Consider the following 19943-nt stretch of genomic DNA (forward strand, 5'->3'; position numbering starts at 1 on the left):
TTCTATTGTGGTTTGGATTTAAAATGTCCCCCAAAGAGCTGGGCATGGTGGTGCACGCTTGAAGTCCCCATACTTGGGAGGCCTCAGAGACAGGAGGATCACGCTGGTTCAATGCCAACCTCTCTGGCTTAAGAGACTCTGTTTCCAAATAAAAAATATAAAGTAGGTCTGAGAGTGTAGCCCGGAGGTAGAAGGGTTTCCAGAAACCCCAGTACCACCAAAAAAAGTGTCCCCCAAAGACTCAGATGCTTAAGGCTTAGTGCCCAGTGCAGCAATGTTTAAGGATGGGGCATTGGGGGAAGAGACTGTATCATGAGGTCTCTGATCTCAGCAGCGGGTTTATCCATTGACTATGTGATGGACCTGGAGGTGGTGGAATGGCAGGGACATGGAGCCTAGCTGGAGGAAGCAGGTCACTAGGACTATACTCTTGGGGTCTATATTTTGGCCATGGCTGCCATAAGCTGAGGAGTTTTCCTTTGCCAGGCCCTGCCACCATGATGTTTGGCTCACCCCAACCCAGAGCAGTGTGGTCAGCTGACCATGCACTGATACCTCTGAAACTGTGAGCCCAAAAATTCTTTCCTCCATGAAGTTCTTATGTTACAGTGACAAGAAGCTAACACAGATGCTTTAAAATTTTGATGCAAATAATGAATGCTTTTAAAAAATAATAATGTACCATAAAATAGTTACTATGTTTCTGCCCAAGGCATCTGTTGTGATGTGGTGAAACAATGAAGGTCCTAGAATAATCCTAACCAGCACTCAAGTTGAGGCTTCCCTGAATGGAGCAGGGCCAGCAGTAAGTCAAGTACATTCTGCAGAAGTCAGCGCTACTTCTGTGAAGTTCACCAGGTCGGCTCCAGATGAAACTTGAAATTATTCACTGTGGCCCCTATATTTTAAGATGTGTTTAAATAAAGTTATGTGCTTCTTTAAGGTTGACTAGTATTTTAAAAGAGACTGTTATTTTTATTATTTCCTAAGAAAATATGGCTTTTGAAATTTACTTTGTTTTAACCGAATGTGTGGATAGATGAGATCACGCCTTAATACAAGATTGCACACAGAAAATGTGCCTGATTCATAATCTGCATTCAGACAACTCAAACTTACCATCAGGACCCGAAGCGTTCTCTGTGTCACTGGAGCCTTGGCTTTGCAAAGACTCTGCAGTCATGTCCTGGATTTGAGCTACAAGAGGGAAAGAAGACCATCTACAATTAAAGAGAGCTAGAAAAATCTGACTGCCTATTGCTCTGTCACCCTCCACTGCCCTTGGAAATTTAAAAACCACTCTTGGGAATCAACTTTTTTCACTGAAAAGGTTACAGGAGAAAATATTGGGTTGAGTTGCTTAAGTACTTCAGAGCTTTCTTCAAAATTCTCTTTAATTTGTGAGATAATCACATACACACATACATAGTTACTCAAATTAGAAACCTGGAAACACAAGAGAAAGAAAACGTGATTTCATGAGCACAATGTTCAATTTAGATTTAGGTGTGTGTGTGTGTGTGTGTGTGTGTGTGTGTGTGTGTGTAGTTTAAATATTTGAAAAGAGAAAAAGAAAATCTTCCTCAGGCAGGGCTAAAAGCTAAAAGATTCATTCTCCTGATGCCAAGGGGGTTTTGTTGTTTCAATTCTAACAAAAAAAATGAATGACTTTTTGCCTCCTTACAGAACTTTATATGCTGACACTGTGGATTGTTGAGTGTTCAGTATGAAGTTGTGAGGATTGTTTATCAGTTTCAGAAGACATGTCATCTGTTCACTGTTCCTGAAGCTGTAAAACATGCTTAAATGTAGTAGGAATGGGATTGATTTTATGCCATAAAATTTTTCTAAATATTCAGAAGAACAATAATCCGTCACTTCTTAAGTATATATTTATATTTGCCTGACTTGAAGAGCAAGCATATTTGTATATATAGGGTATAAGTAAAACTCTAGAAAGTCATTCAATTACTTTTTAAAAAATATTATTTCTGTACTTTTTTTTAACACAGATGATTAAATCTATTTTCTTTATATGCCTACTTATTGAGTAGACAGTATGTAAAACTCGGTGTGTCTGTTGGTGTGTATGGAGCACGGGTGGGAAGGATCCAGTTTGTAATCTCTTCAAAGGAAGACACTTTCAGAGAAGAAATGTGCACTCCTGGTAATGATTATCTAACACTGTCAATCAAGAAGTATATCTCAGCAGTGACCAAGCTCAAAGCTCTGGGTGGATGCATGGCGCAGGGGTTAGTACTTAGCATAAATAATACAAAAAATAGAAGGAGAGTGGGGAGGGATGAAGACCAGCATTTTATGTTTGAAGTCTAAAGTAAAGGTTAATTTAGGTAGAGATGCCAAATGAATTTGGGCACTGAATATGAAGGAGAGAATGGTGAAGTAAACATGTATGTATTCAAGATACATCAATATAGAGTAATGTCGATGATGGGAGATTAGCGAGATAACCAAGAAAAAGAAACCATGAGGACGAGTAAATGACTCCCCAGCTCTCTAAGGACAATATGAAAGAAACTGTCTCTGTAAGTTCTTTCCATTATTTCCTGAGCATGAGGTGGGAAAAAAGAAAAAGTAAGATTTTAAATTTCTACCTCAAGCACTGCAAATTTCAATGTTGTGAGGTTTTATGACCCAGATTTTCTCTTAAAAGTTTATAGTCTTAAGATTTACATTTAGGTCTTTTATCTATTTTGAGTTAATATTTGTATATGGGATTAGGTAAGAGTCCAATTTTATTCTTTTCCATGTAATTATTATTTTTCAACAATATTTAGTTAAAAGATTATTATTTCCACCACCAAATGTTCGTGGAAACCTTGTCAAAAATAACTTGACAATATAGGGAAGAATTTAGCTCTAGGCTTTTATTTAACTCCAATGGTTTATATATCTGCCTTTAGAATAGTACTACACTGTTTCAATTATTGTAGCTTTATATGGTTTGAAATCAGAAAATATATATCTTCTAGCTTTGTTTTTTTTCAAGATCGTTTTGGGTATCTAGAGTCCATATTCCATATAAGGATAGATTTTTTTTTCTGAAAAATAAATATATAAATATATGATAGTTTCACCTAAAAAAATAGAAAAAAATATTCTCTGGTAAGAAAGAAAGTAAAAAGAAATATTGAAATGTTATCTTTAAGTCATCAAAAGCTTGATATCAGACAAATGAAAATGTTCTGTGAGATTATCAGTTTTAATTTAGGATAAATTGCTATAATACTAGATGTCAACCACTAAGCCAAGCATGGGAGGGAGGGATGGGGAGAGAATGGGGTGGGGATCGGGTGGGGGCTGACTGGGCGATGTGTGCATGTATGTCTACAAAAGTTTGTATCCCACTATGATGTATGAATACAGTGCACCAATAAAAAAAAATAAAAATAAATAAATTTCTACCTCAAGCCGGGCGTGGTGGCGCACGCTTGTAATCCCAGCACTTGGGAGGCTGAGACAGGAGGATCACACAGGTTCGAAGCCAGCCTCAGCTGCTTAGTGAGGCTCTCAGCAACTTAGTGAGACCCTGTTCCCAAATAAAATATAATATAGGTCTGGGAGGTAGAAAGCCCCTGGGTTTCATTTCCAATACCACACACACAAAAATTTCTACCTCAAGGGCCAAGGATGTAGCTCAGTGGTAGAGCACTTGCCTAGCATGCACAAAACCCTGGATTTGATCCCTTGTATTGATGATGACAATAATAACCAAAAGGCTTTAAATATTTAAAAGGTGGTATGATTGAGTGAATGATAAGCCAAATTTAAAATTTCAGATCTCCTCTCATAAAGAAAAGTATGTCATTTTCAAAAATATGGATATACCTAGAGAATATCATGTGAAGTGAGATCAGCCAATCTCAGAACGTCTAGGGTCATATGTTTTCCCTCATATGCAGAAACTAGAATGAAAATAAGAAACAAAGGGACTTGAGGCAAATGAAGAGAGAAATCAGTAGAACAGTGGAAATGAACGAGGGGAAGAAGGAAGGAGGTGCAGAAAAATGAGGCTTGAGGAAAGAAAAAGTTCAGGTAATGTTATATCCATATTTGAAGGCATCACTAACATGAGGAGGAAGAAAGGAGAGTGGAGAGGGATGTGGTGGGAAAGACACCAAGTGATATATACATGCGTTAATGCATCTCTTTGGATCTCGCCATGATGCACAATTATAATAATACCAATAAAAGTATAAAACTAAAAGAAATAAAATGTCTGGCTGGACTTATTACATCATACATCATACTCCTCCTTACTATGCAGATTACAGAAAGTATACCATTTTTCAATTGCTCATCAATACATCCCTGTACACACTCAAGAAACTCACTATTTTTTTTTTTTTTTTTTTTTTTGGTGGTACTGGGGTTCCTGGAAGCCCTTCTACCTCCGGGCTACACTCCCAGACCTATTTTTACATTTTTATTTGGAAACAGGGTCTCCTAACCCAGTGTGCGGGGCTAGCTTCGAACCTGCGCGATCCTCCTGTCTCTGCCTCCCAAGCGCGGGGATTACAAGCGTGCGCCACCACGCCCGGCCTAGAAACTCACTATTAAAAAAACAAATAACTTGCCGGGCGTGGTGGCGCACGCTTGTAATTCCTGCGCTTGGGAGGCAGAGGCAGGAGGATCGAGGCCAGCCGCACTGGTTTAAGAGACCCTGTTTCAAAAATACAGAAAATAGGTCTGGGAGTGTAGCCCAGAGGTAGAAGGGCTTCCAGGAACCCCAGTACCACCAAAAAAAAAAAAAAAAAAAAAAAAACAACAACAAATAACCCAATTAAAATGCGCAAGTGAACTGAATAGATTCTTTACAAAAGCAGAGATGCAAGTGGCCCGTAAATGCATGAAAAAAATGCTCAACATCATTAGCAATCAGAGAGATGCAAATCAAAACTGCTCTGAGATTTCATCTAACTTCAACTAGAATGGCAATCATTCAAAACACAAATAACATCAAATGCTGGTGAAGATGTGGAGAAGTGGGAACTTTTAAACATTGTTGGTGGGACTGAAAATTAGTGCAACCACTTTGGAAAACTGTATAGAGGATCCACAGAAAAATGGGAACAAATCTACCATATGATCCCGCAATACCACTTCTGGGTTTCTACCCAAAAGAATGGAAACCAAACTACCAAACTAATGCATGTGTATCTATGTTCAGAGCGGCACAATTCACCATTGCCAAACTCTGGAACCAGCCAACATGTCCATCAACAGATGGATAGATCTCAAAACTATGGGATATGTACGTGATGGAATTTTACTCAGCCATAAAGTAGAAAAAATTATGTCATTTACAGGGAAATGAGTGGAACTGGAGAAGATTATGCTAAGTGAGATTAGTCAGTCACAGAAAGTAAGAGCCAGGGAGAAAAAATAGTCATAGGAAGAATTCTAGATAAAGGTGGAGAAACCATAGATAAGAAAATAAGGAGACTTAACTGGGGGTGATGTGAGGAGGGAAGAAAGAAATTCCCTAATGTATATGATTATACATTGACAAACATATCAAAGTCAACCACTAAGCCAAACGTGAGGAAAAGGGAAGGGGAGGGGTCAGGGTGGGAATTGGGGAAGGGCTGAATGAGCGATGTGTGCATGTATGCCTCCACCATCTTATACTCCATTAGGATGTAATTACAATGGATGCATTACAATGCACCAAAAAATTAAAAAAATAAAAAGAATCTCTATACATTCCCCTCCCCAAAAAAGAAAAAATCGAAAGACCTAATCCTATTGAAACTTGCTTTCTTCTTTGGGTTCTTGTTTTTGATGGGATCTAGAGATAGCTGTGGCAGATTGTAAGGACTCTGAAAGAGATTTCCTGAAACCTTCAATGGTAAAACTGTGGTCACATTCCTATGGAGAAACCCTTTTGACATCATGAGGAGCTTTCTAGTAAAAAGTCAGGACACCAGTTTATTAAATGCTACTTAGTGAAAACGAAAGAGGATACAAAACACTCCTAGAGTCAGCTAAGAAAAAAATGAAAAAGAAAAAAAACAAAAGGCAAATCAGAAAACTGTAAAACAGTAAAATCTTGAATGATTTCCTTGACTGCTCTTTTAACCTCATTATTTTATAATGGAATCATGAGAAGTCTCAGGCTGCACTGCTGTACTGGGTCATATTAGCATGGAATGTGGGAGCAGGTTTGAGACCCACAAAGGAGAGAAAAACAGGTATTGAAGTTATAGTTGGGCTTACTGCTACATTTCTGGAGCAGAGGGAGGCTCTGTCTCCTAGATATGTTTTTAAAACCCTAAAGGTATGTCTTTTATATATTATTTATTTAATATCACAAGTGTGCATGATGCGTGCATGTATGTGCATGTATGGATATGATGACTGTGTATGTATGCATTGCCAGCTTATTTTAATTTGAATGTGTGTTTGTGCAAGTGTACATTTGTGTGTGTATATGTGTTGTGTACTTGCAAAGGGGAGAATAGCAACACACATTTGTTATTTGAACATGTATATTGAACCTGTATTATTCTGACTGCTCTACCTGCTGGGCAATGCAGCTGAGTGACCCAGAGAAATAAGTCCATTTCACATTGTCAACAGAATCTGATCAAATCAAAAATTGCCTCTGCAGCCTATTTATTCTGGCTTGTCTGACCCTCCTCCCACTTTGATTGCTGCTGCTTAGAACACAAACAGGAGGTATATTTCAGGGATCCTGGCAGTAGATAAAAGATGCTGAAATAGAGCCTGGAACATTCAGTACCATTTTCATTTTCAATTACCACCTGCAACTATAGTCCTCAAAGATTTGATTATAGTAACCTTTTGTAGGTCAGAGGAATTATATAAAAAGCACTAAATGAAGCAGGTCTCATTACAGAAGAAAAGATACCAAGATGTACACAAAAGGCAGTTAACCAGATTTTTAAATACATAAACATGGAGAGATGTTGAAGGATAGCTTCAGGATTTTTTTTTTTGAGATTTGTAGTCATAGTAAACTCCACACAATGAAGAATCACACATAATTGTTTCTCATAATATGTAGTTGTGCCGACAATATGACGGGTGCAATAATATGGCCTGTCTGAATTCAGTTGTGTTAAATTAAAGTGATGTAGTTCCAAAGGAAACATTCTTGAACCACCTTGATGACTTTTGCCACATCTACATCCCAATTTCATTATTAATGTTACAAGATTAGACAATTACTGAGAGATGGTCACTTCCTACCTGCTATAGCCATGGCCTTCTTCACTGTCCCTTGACACTGGGTTTGGCCATGACATTTGCTTTGCTCAATGAGATATTAGCACAATAGAATCAAATACAGACTTGAAATAGATTTGTACAGTTGAGGCTTTGCCTCTTCTATTCCTGCCTTTTACCCCAACATGGTTTAATGAGGGTAAGACCAGGATTCAACTCACATCCTGATGTGCTTTTTGGCCTAGACTAGTTGTAGGTGATTCTCTATCCATGTGCAGAAGAATAAAAGATTTTATTCTAAGCCCCTGAGATTGAAGATGGTTTGGAATGCATCATTACTGAGGTGCTACTTGATGAACAGACTGAATGTATTTTTAATGAATTTTAACATTGTTTCTTAGTTTTTGTCCTATTAAAATTATAGCTATGAGCCAGCTATGGTGGGTGGTACAGGCCTGAAATCCAAGTACTTGGGAGGCTGAGGCAGGAGGACTGAGGGTTTGAGATGAGCATCAGCAACCAACCAAGGCCCAGGCCCTGTTTCAAAATAAAAAATTAAAAAATATGGCTCAGGCTGTAGCTTGGAGGTAGAATACCCCTGGGTTTAATCTCCAGTACCATTAAAAATAAATTATAGTTATAAAATCATGAGCTTGATTTATGCCTAATAAGGTAATACATTATAAATAAATATGCTAATTTCTGTATCACCTATAATTATCCACCAATCAATATATGGAACTTTAAAAAATTATATGGCACTCCTAGAAGTTGAATTAATGCATACAGAGGAACTATCAGCAGGTTAAACTCTGTTGACTTTATAATGGTACTAGGAGAACACTGGTCTTACAGTTCAGGGCCTCTGTTAAGATGCTCCTACATCCAGGCATGGTGGTGCACGCTTGTAATCCCCACGCTTGGGAGGCGGAGACAGGAGGATCACGCAGGTTCGAAGCCAGCTGCCTGGCCTAAGAGACCCTGTTTCCAAATAAAAAGTGTAAAATAGGTCTGGGCGTGTATCCTGGAAGTAGAAGGGCTTCCAGGAATCCCAGTACCACCACCAAAAAAAAAAAAAAAAAAAAAAAAGAATGCCCCTATACTCAAATGGAAGAAGGCCATTTATTTTTCTACATGCATAAGTGCCAATTTAGAACTTAAGAGATTTTAGTTTATTTATTTATTTATTTATTTATTTATTTATTTATTTATTGCAGTATTGGGGATGGAACCCAGGGGCATTCTACTTCCAAGCTACACCCCCAGTCCTATTGTTTGGTCTTTTTATTTATTAATTTATTCTTTTGAAACAGGGTCTCACTGAGTTACGAAGGGCCTAAGTAGCTGAGGCTGGCCATGAACTGTGATCCTCCAGTCTCCGCCTCCTGAACACTGAGATTGCAAACGTGTGCCACTTTAGTTCTTTTTAAGCTATTGGTCGTTAGCGAAGATGAGCTCGATGATACTTTCTTTGCCCTAGTAAGTTCACTCTCTCGGTCTAGAATCCAAGTACAGCTAAGTGAAAAGGGATCGACAACCAATTTGATGAGGAAGGACAATGTTAGTAACACAGACTTGAAGAGAGTGTGAATCTCTGTGTTTCGATATTTCATAATGATATAAACTGATCTTTACAGTCAAGTCACTATACTTACAATTATCTTGAAAGTCACCTTTAAGCTATATTAAATCTATACTGCTTTTCAGCACCATTTTTTATTCTCATTCATAATTAGTGTTCTCACATTCTAAATGAAGAGCAATGAAATATTAAAGATAACGTCACACATCTTTTACTTTCTGGCCATGGAAAAAGGTTTACTCTTTTCAATTTGCTAAAGGTAAACTGGACTTCCACTACACAATCAAATGTCATATATACATTTTCTTAACATGCCTATTTTTCTTTCGGTCTTTAAGCTTTGGGTTGAAAATGCACTGTAAGTACCAAGCATGGATTATTTTTTCTGTCCAAAGTGACCATTCGCATTGTTTAATCATAGTCACTCAAAAGAAGTCAGATGCTTCTGGCCCACTGTCCCCTTTCTCAGGCACTTCTGGTTTCTACCTCCTGGGTTTCTCTGTCCTTCCTTGTCCCTGCTCTTCTGTTGGTGTCTCTTTCTCCTCCCTTCCTGCATTTTCATTCTTTCCCTTCCCGACTTGTTCCTCTAGCCTCCTCCCTTCCTCCTTTCTTCCCTGAATTTAAGATTTGTTATGGAGATCTTAATGTTTTATGAAAATTTAATTAGCTGAAACAAATTGCATTTTAATGATATATACTACTTTTTAAATAAAAATGAAGACAGAAAAAGTTCAAGAAATCTACTCTTTAAGCAAGTCTAGTCATACTAAAGTGCACATGATAACTTTCAAATTGTTCAGAAAAATGTTAATGAAAAGTGACCCTGAACAAGTGACTCCATTACATTTTTCCTTTAATCTTTCCAGAAAAATTAATGCACACAATATAATCTTTCCCACTTTCTGCTCTGTACTTTTGCCCCCTCGCTCTGCTCTCATCTTTCTTTCATTTATATAAAACTCAGATGATACTTTATATTTTCTGTAGCATGTTTTTAATATTCTATATAAATATATTTATAGTATATACATATTTTATTTTAATGAGTATTAATAAAATGTATATTCATAGATTAGTACTATATTTAATGGATATAGTAAATCTAATGCATTTTTAACATTAGATTTAATATCCATCAGTGAGCATTTTATCATAGTATATATCAATATCCCACTGCATAGATATAAACCTATCATAATTTCATTGACCAGGCCAATATTAATGGACTGCTGATGCGTTTCTATGCTGTTGCTTTTACAAAGAGTCATACTGAATATTCTTGTGTTTAAAATCTTGGTTAAATTTTGTGAATTTGTTTCCCTAGGACAAACTCTTATTGGATTTCATATCCTAGATTGTCATCAGGTTTTTAAATTTTCTTTAAGAGATATTTATATTTAATAAACTCAGCTATGCTTTCTCCTAAAAGTCTTAGGCTTTTATTTATTTACTCTTTTGGTGGTACTGGGGGATGGAACCCTTCTACCTCTGGGTTACACTCCCAGACCTATTTTTTAAAATATATTTTTAATTAGAAACAGGGTCTTCTAAGCCAGCGAGGCTGGCTTTGAACCTGTCTCAGTCTCCCAAACTCCCAAATGTGGGGATTACAAGTGTGCGCCACCACGCCTGGCTAAGAGTATTAGGTTTTTTTTTTTTGTTTGGTTGGTTTTTTTTTTTGGTGGTGCTGGGCTTCCTGGAAGCCCTTCAACCTCCGGGTTACACTCCCAGACCTATTTTTATATTTTTTATTTGGAAACAGGGTTTCTTAAGCCAGCGAGGCTGGCTTCGAACCAGCGCAATCGTCCTGTCTCCGCCTCCCAAGTGCGGGGATTACAAGTGTGCGCCACCATGCCTGGCTTAAAAGTCTTAGGTTTTTAAAGTGACAGCCTATATGCCAACATATAACTGTAAAATGCATTAGCTTTTCAAACATGTGTCTTGGAGGGAGATTTCTGTATTGGATTTTTAGGACATTGTTTGCCCCTTAAACCATCAATTCAGTTTTCTCTTTATTTGGAGGAATTTTAACCATTACAAAAAATTATGTTCTCTTCTGAAGCTGGGTGTGGTGACACACACTTGTAATTCCAGCATTTGGGAAGCTTAGACAGGAGGATCGTGGTTCAAGAACAGCCTCAGCTACTTAGTGATGCCCTTTGTAACTCAGTGAGACCCTACTACTACTTCTTCTTCTTCTCTCTTCTCTCTTCTCTCTTCTCTCTTCTCTCTTCTCTCTTCTCTCTTCTCTCTTCTCTCTTCTCTCTTCTCTCTTCTTCTTCTTCTTCTTCTTCTTCTTCTTCTTCTTCTTCTTCTTCTTCTTCTTCTTCTTCTTCTTCTTCTTCTTCTTCGGTTGTACTGGGTTCCTGGAAGCCCTTCTACCTGCGGGCTACACTCCCAGACCTATTTTATACTTTTTTATTTGGAAACAGGGTCTCTTAAGCCAGTGAAGCTGGCTTTGAACCTGCACGATCCTCCTGTCTCTGCCTCCCAAGCGCAGGGATTACAAGCCTGCGCCACCACGCCCGGCATGAGACCTTATTTCAAAATAAAGAATAAAAAATAGGGCTGGAGGAGTTGCTCAGAGATAGAATGCCCCTGGGTTCCATTCCCGGTACCACACACAAAAAAATGTTCTCTTCTGTAATAGATTCCTCATCTGTTTTTTACATGCTTATTTGCTTCTCTCTCTCTCTCTCTCTCTCTCTCTCTCTCTCTCTCTCTCTCTCTCTCTCTCTCTCTATCTATCTCTCTCTCTCTCTCTCTCTCTGTTCCTCCCCCTCCTCCTCTTCTTCCCCCTCCCCCTCCTCCTCCCCTCCTTCTCTCATAGCATCAATGTGCTTGTCCAGTGATGAGTATGCATGTGCTTATCAGCATCCTACTAGCTGGTCCTCCAGGAGCTACCTACAAGAAGCATTTTTTGGGAAGTTTTACTTGGTGGGAGTAAAACAGCCAGAGCATCTGCCATGTGAGTTGTACTGGATTTCTCAGTAAGTGTGGAGCACTTCCCACACTCATTCCAGGTTCACCTCACTTTTCCTGCACTACTTCATGCTCTGGTGTGCATGCAGGTTTCTTTGGAGCTTGGATGTATATATATATACATCTATATCTATCTATCTATCTATCTATCTATCTATCTATCTATCATCTATATGAATCCAATATGAGATTCAGAACTTTCCAAGAGAAAGAATCAGTTGAAGAACTTCTCCATTCTTTTTTGCTGTTTTCTCTCTCCACTTTTCAATCCAAAAGGGGATAAATTCTCTGCAGACTCCTGGGTGAGAAAAGGAGCTCCTTTGAAGAAGGAGGGCCTCTGGGGCATCTCCTCTCAAGTCTCTTGCTCGTGCCAAAATTTTGGTTAATGAATTTCCTCCTTTGTTTTCTATGTGATGAAACTTCTGTTTTATTTATTTGTATTTTTAAAAGTTGTTTTGCTAGAGGTAATTATTTCTAGGCCTTTGTTATTGGTCTGCCTCTCCTTTCCCATTTTCCTCCCAGTAGGAGATAATGAAATGCAGAATTACAGCCAGATTTTCCTGTCTCTTTGGGGAAAAGAGGAATAAAAGGTATTCATGGTTGACTTGATATGCTTATGGAAATTCCCCTGGGCTGTCCCTGTGCTAGTTGGGGAAGGAAATAGTAGCTAGGGAAAGTTTATTCAGGATTATTTCTGAGCTTGTATAATTAGGAGATGGGTTGGGGCAACATCATGCTCATCCCTTATGCATTTCTGGAAATTTCTTTTCCTTTTGCTGGCTATAGTACTTTCTTTTGTTTAATAACAGATTTTTGTTGTCATTGTTGATGTTTGCTTGCTTTCTTTTTCTTCCTTAATATTGTTGTTTTGGGGAGTGCTAGATTTTGAAATCTGATTCAAACTACTTTTTTAAGCTGAGTATCTACAGTGCTTTTGATTCTGGTTCTACCCATGGGTGTCACATGCAACTGGCCTTTGCCAGCAGTGGTTTCAGGAATATTTTTCAAGTGGATATTACAGATTGAATATGCCCAACTCCAAATCCATCAGTTGAAGCCTCAGCTTTCAATATTATTGCACTTAGAGATAAGGCCTTTAAGAAGGTAGCTATGAAGCCATAAAGGTGGTGCCCTAAACCAATAGGCCTTATAAGAAGAGGAAGAGAAGCCTCAATTCCTCTCTGAGGACACAGTGAAATGAACATTGATGGCCATGGAAGGAGGCCCTTGCCAGAAATCAAATCAGCTAGTGCCTTGATCTTGGACGTCCAACCCCTAGAACCCTGGGACATAGATATCTGTTGTTTAAGCCAGTTGTCTTCAGTATCTGTCATGGCAACCCAAACAGTCTGAGATGCTTGATTTGCATTTAGTTCATGATCTTTGGGGCCAAAAAAAGTACAATTAATTGTAAGCCATCTGTTACCTAATCATTTTTTTCATAATAGCCCCACTCTTATAATTACTACTTGACCACTATACCTTTCCTTATCACTTGGAAAAGCACCTAGACATACCTGTCACTCCCTCTTTGAATTCAGATAATAAATTATAAGGCTGACAGGAACATATTTGTGGAAAATGGACATGTTTCTACAAAAGACACTTTCCATGGCAACATACCTCTTCATGTATCACTTGGGAATATTCGGCTCTAATCAAAACCCAAATGTGTCTTTAGTATGAGATAAAAAGCTTTGATGGCAGTGGAGGGACATGAGATCCTAATATACCAATATGAATACATCCCTTTTTTTTTTATCAATCAGATGCCTGGCCTCCCCATAGCCACGTTAAGAATGTCTTGGACATTCTTTACCAGTTTTTATAGGAATAGCAACAGATTCTTCTCTATAGAGAAACTTAATATTTAGGGAGAAAATAAAAAGTCCATCAGATATTTTGAGGCTTCCCATGTGCTGTGATACAAGATGAATGAGGCACACTGGCCTCATGGAACTCACTAGCTAGCCAAGATGGAGAGAAGCTAGCCATCCCACAAGGCCAGCTGGCCAGGGGTGTCACCTGAACCACAGAAGCACCAAGGAAAGTGAGTCATCAGTTTTTGTAGGAGATGAAGAAAAAACACTGAGGACAAGGAGATGACATTAAAGTTGGAGGAGTTGTTTTCAACTGTTTTGCAAGCACTGGGGTAAGTAGAAACACCTCCGTTTCTCCATTTTTCCTGGAACATCAAAGGCAGCGACAGCTCCCCTATAAGTGGTCACAACCAGGCAAACCTTCCCAGGCATGTAAGCTGGATTCTGATCACATTCTACACTTCTGGCTTTTCTTTCCCTTTTCCAGCCCCTGATTAAGTATCCAGTCCTCATTCAGCCTCATTATGCATCTGTCCCCTCCCACCTCCCGGGGCTCCACAGGAGTGAGGACTATGAGGAGGCTCTTCTCCGCTAGAGGGCTGCCAGGGCCAGGCTCCGATCAGGGTCTTTCCAGTAGGAACAATACAGCCTGGGTGTCTCTAAGACTACCCCTGCACCACACTCACCCTTGGTGGATTTTGTTTCCCTACTGCAACTAACAAAATCTATACACAGCAGGGTCCTGGGGAACACAAAGAATTTTTTCTTTTCTTTCTTTTTTTTTTTGGGGGGGGGGTGTTTAACAGAGGAGTCTCTTGATTCTTTTACTCTAATAGGGATTTACCTACATAAGGAGCCCAGCAGGAGCAGCTTTGGTCTTTTCAAAAAATTTTTTTTTTTTATGTGAACTTTTTCATAAGGAAGGAACTTACTGCTGGAAATAACCAAAGCTTAATTCTCAAAAACTTCATGTACAATTAAGCTTCTGGGAAGAAGGCACTTCTGCTGCTTGGGCTGAAGCCCTGCGTGACTGTGCAGACAGCTCTTCAGTCAAAATTAATTTAATCTTATACCTTTTAAGTGATGATGTTCTTATTTCCACTAGATTTTGCCCTCTTTGTATATTTTCTTAAGAGTACAATTAATTCTGAACATTTAAAAAATTCTAACACATCACCTTTGTCCATGAACAAGAACTAAAAATCTATATCCAAGAAGATAGCTGTGTCCAAGAAATCATGTGTGATTCAGAGCTGCACTGAGGAAGGCTGTCAGAGGGCTCGGAACTAGAAGTAAATGCATCCAGTTCTCTCAAGGTAATTCCATTTCAGTTCTCAGACCCTCAGCAACAGTTCTTTCAGTTTCAAAGAATGATAGTTTTTCCTACTAGGAGAACTTCTCAAACATACCTGGTACTAAATTAAAGCCTATTCTCCATTCAGTTTGTCCTCACAAAGCCCTATCACAGATACCTTTTTATGCCCCATGAGCATTTTAGCATGACCAAAGAAAAAACACACAGTCATTTACACAACTAAAAGACCATTTAGCCACATTCACTAAACACATAACTAGAACTGCTCTAACTCAGCCAGATGCTTTCTGCTAAAAAGAATTCAGCTACCTATAAGAAGTTGATACTGTTTGTAAAGGCCCTCCACATAGGGCCTCATGCCTCCTTCAAATAGTTATTATTTAAATATTGGGGATTGAACACAGGCCTTCTACATGCTAGGCAAGTGTTTTACCATTGAACTATACCGATAGCACTTTAAAGTCTCCTTTTACACTATGTGTTTAAGAACAGGTGTGTTCATGTTGTTTTAATAAGATAATTGCTTTGAGAAATAAAAAAAAAAGATTCTTGAACATCTTCCACTTTAATCAGGGTTTTTGCAGGTGGGAACACTGGGCTACAAGAAGGACATAGCTGCTCTCACTCCAGGATGAGGCTGGGACTAAAAGTTATCCCAATCCCATGATCACCCTACACTAGTGACAGCAGGAAGAAAACCTGCAGAAGCAGATAAAATGGGGCTAAAATGTAGGAGGTTCCCCTTTAATTCTTTATATATCTGGTCAACTCTAATTCACTTAAATGCAATGGACTTGAATGCTTTTCATGTCCAAAGAGCTGGACTGGAGCAGGCACTCAAATGAACTACAAAAAGGAGAGTAAGTCATGTGTGGGGGCTGTTTGTATAGCCTGCGCACTCAGTGGCAATGGGTATGGTACAATGGTGGCATGCTAAGGGGCCCAAAGTGTGACCACATTCCCATCAGACTGCTAAAGATGGAAGCTGGGTGTTTCATTGTCCTATCGAACATGGGTTCACTCTCTGTCCTCACTCTGAAATACAGATGAATGTCACTCTAGAACTTTTAACACTGGGGTCAGATATGCATCATGGTTTGGAGTATACAGGAGAAGATTCTAAAAATGCAGCAGAATAAGGCCTGATGGCTTCCCTGGACACCAGAGGGTCTGAGGGCCCTTGAGGTAAATGTGTTTTTTAGTACAGAGCTGTGACTCTGTCACTGCCTCCAGGAACCAGGAGTCTTCTTGGATTCACACTGCAGCCCACCAGCCCCTCTCAGAGCTGACCTCCCTGGCTGCTCAGTGCCCTTCAAAACCCCGGGTGCTGAGCGTCTTACTTGGCCTATTCTTTGCAGTAGGATGCCTCCTGACTGCTGGATTTTGCCTTTTATTTTTTATTTTTATTGGTGCATTGTAGTCATATATCTTAATGGGATAAAAGACTTGTGGAGACATACATGCACACATCACCAATTAGTACCCTACTCTCTCCCATAGTCACGGATCCTTTACCTGCTCCAGAATGCGGGTGATGGAGGGATTCCTAGCCCTCTGGGCCGTGCTTAATCTCTCAGACTGCCCTGCGTATTCCTGCAGCTGTCCAGCTGATTTTATTTTCTGTGTGAAAACAGCATCTCTGATGAAAGAATGGGCTCTTGTGGCACTAAATAATAGGCCCCACACCTGCTTTATCTCTTGATATTTAATCTCTTGTTCTAGGAGATAATTCAGGAAACTTACCTCATAATAGAAGAAAATAGCATCCAGAATATTTCTTTCAGAGAAAGAAATCTTAATCCTTTCTTTCATTCAGTTACTTTACCAAACTAGAGATCCTGTCACATAACCTCTTCAGCAAGATAACAATTCACCTTTGAGGAGGAGGCAATCCAATTTTGATTTATTGATCACAAGACACAATACTTTAAAAATGTATAGACCAATCTGTATGTGATTGTTGAAGAAAAGCCTGAAGGCCAGGCCTCTATAAGAGGGACGATTTAATAGGTTTAATTTATTTCTTTTTATAGAATTAGATGGGTTATTTTTGCTTGCAGAAAAAAAATGTTTGCAAGTTCAAAGTGCATCTAAAGACATTTCTCCTGCCCCATTCTTCTTTACACAGATGGTAAGGGTTATACTAGATTTGCCTTTCAACTTCTGCTTTCTGGTTCTGTTGCATATGCTTAACATTTATCTGATTAAAAAAGCATTATTTGTATGGTGTAAACTTTAGAGAAGTAAAAAATACAAGTGTTCATATATCAGAATGTAGCCTCCAATATTAAGAGACTATTATAAGCCAAGCATAGTGGTGCATGCCTATAACCCCAGTACTTGGGAGGCTTAGCTAGAAGGAACACAGGTTTGAGACCAATCTTAGCAACTTAGTGAGAATCACAGCACCCTAGTGAGACTATTACATACATGGGGGTTTGCATGCTCTTGCATATGTGCATGCTTTAAAAAAAGGAGCAGTCCTGAAGTTTGCATTATATAGAAAAAAGTTTGTATCTATTTTGTAGCTAACTTGTTGCTCCCATATTTCATTGCTTTGAAGACACATTTTATCAGGGAAAATGAAGATGAAGGGAACAATCAATGATTGCTCAATTGCCATTAACCTAGATTGGACAGAGGATTTGCATTCACTTGACAGTCACTGTATAGCTTTTCTAACCCCAGGTCACTTCAATTGCATTCTCTCACTGAGGTTTCTTTTGATCACACTAGTCATATGAATTCAGAACAAACCTTCATGATTAGCACCAGCTTGTGGTCCAAATTATTCAGGGAGACTTTTTTTAACCCTCCATTCATCAATGCCAACATTAAGACTCCCAAGTCTTCTAGCTTTTTGGAGTAGCTTTTGTTGATGCTGGGCTCATCACCTCAGAGTCTACCTCTGAGTCCCCCTATGGCTGCAGAGGACAGTACCTGTAGATTCTGATGGTTTTCCCTAGGGTGCTAGCATCTCTCTGCTTGTCTGCTAGTAGCTCCAGGGAAGCTGGTTCAGTCTGTATATGACACCTTAGGCATGCTGAGCACATGGCAATCAGATTCACTTACTTACTGCCTGCTCATCATTCAAAGTGGTAGAGAGCTAACTACTGTCCCCAAGATTAATGTCAACCAATGAGGAAAGGGAATCTCTAGATAAAATTCTACCCTTGATGAGGCAATTCTGAAGAGTGTTCTGTGTGGCTCCTCAAAGGGTCTTCAGTGGAACTGTGTTGCCGTTGCTTACAGGGATGGTCTCCTCATTAACACACCTGATGGTTTCCTTCCCCTTCCCATTTTGCTTCTGTGTTATCTGGATTTGTCTCCAAAGTAATATACCTGCATCCAAGATCTGCTTTGGGGGGAACATAAGCTAAGGCGCTATACCTTATAATGACCCCTCCATTCTGAGATTTATCTTTCTTTCTTACTAATATATAAAAGAATTTTTTTCTTACCATTGGAGGTTTCTTAATTACAATAGCATATTATTAAAATGAAAATAAACCTCTTCTGGGATGACATAAACTTTTTGAATATGCAAAATGAGTCAATGTTAGCCTTTCCTCTAAAAATCAATATAAAATTTTAAATAATTATGAAATGTTCTGTCGACCACAATCCAATTAAGCTCAGTTGTCATACATATGCATCATGCTATTGGTCTCAGATGTTATCAAACAGTTTTAAAAAATAATTATAGGAAATAATGGATATCAAGCATTTTTAATCCAATAGTGATTTTACCCTTTAAAAAGATGTTTCCAGATATCTCATGGAAGTTAATTAGCCAAGTAACAGCCTTAGTGATCCAACTGATTTCTTCAGATGTGGTCCATTTGACTCATTCAGGATAAATATAAAATACAGACTTCCAGGCTTCCTGCAAGATCCATTGAATAAGAATCTGTGAATGGTAGGGGCTAAGATTTTACATGTTAGCAAGTGGCCTGTGATAATGAACCATACACAAGTCCAAGAGTCATTGCTTATTGACTGTGTCTTAGTCACCTAGGAACTATAAATCTCTCGGGTCTCTTCTGATGTGTATTAATCCATTGACTACTAGACATGTTATATGTAGGAGAAAAGTTGTAGCTAAATTTTTAAAAGAAAAATGAAACATTGGAAATTGTATCATCTTAATAACATGACTCTTAAAAGTAGAAGAGAGAAACATGGCAGAATAGAGGAAGAGAAGCTGGGCATGGTGGAGCATGCTTGTAATCCCTGCACTTGGGAGGCAGAGACAGGAGGATCATGCTGGTTTGAAGCCAGCCGTGCTGGTTTAAGAGACCCTGTTTCAAAATATAAAAAAAAAAATAGGTCTGGGAGTGTAGCCCGGAGGTAGAAGGGCTCCCAGGAACCCCAGTACCACCACCAAAAAAAAAAAAAAAAGAATAGAGGAAGAGGAAGAGAGTGTATTTCTATTGCTCTAAGACTTGGAACTCAACCATCAGGAAGACTTTTTCTTGCAATAAAAGGCAGTCAAAACTCAACAGAAGAACATAGTCAAAGCATGGTTGAATTCGATGTAGCACAGAGAAGAGAAGACCTAAGAGAGTTAGACACACTTGGTGAGCAGAGAGTGGAGGTGGTACCATTTTGGTGAGCCTGAGCTGGAGCTGGTAGGTACTAGAACTGGCAGCTCTCAGAAACTAACTCCAGCAAAGAAGCAGTAGAATCTTGTTGAGCCAGTGATTACAGAAAACCATCATCAAAAACAAGTTCATTTTCTCCACACACAAATACCTCAACATTGTGACTCCCCAGATTATCCAGGCAAGTTTCCCAGTGAACTTCTGCAGCTGCAGTTGAACTCTGATTGAGAAATGACAGGACTCCACTGGCTACATCTAACCTTGTCGAGACCACTGTGAGTTTAACTACCAACCAATCAAACTACCCGAAATAATCCTAGGGCTGTATGAATGCCTCTCTTCCTGCTCATAACTGAGCAGTAGTTGTCAAGACCTTGAGTTTAAAAGCCATCCAAATTGGAACCTGCATAGCTACAGGGATTTGCATG

The 19943-nt window shown here is 39.0% G+C and overlaps 1 protein-coding gene across 1 annotated transcript in view; it reads right to left on the reverse strand.

Moving 5' to 3' along the window:
* Window positions 1-19943, reverse strand: part of MACROD2 (mono-ADP ribosylhydrolase 2) — a gene marked incomplete at both ends in the record, with an annotated part of 2062459 nt that overhangs the window by 24018 nt on the left and 2018498 nt on the right. Inside the window, one exon of the mRNA XM_080716162.1 lies at window positions 1120-1197. Coding sequence (XP_080572288.1) covers window positions 1120-1197 — 78 coding nt within the window. The remainder of the gene's footprint in view (window positions 1-1119; window positions 1198-19943) is intronic.

Source organism: Muscardinus avellanarius (genome assembly GCF_963383645.1).
Source record: "Muscardinus avellanarius genome assembly, chromosome: 19".
NCBI lineage: Eukaryota > Metazoa > Chordata > Mammalia > Rodentia > Gliridae > Muscardinus > Muscardinus avellanarius.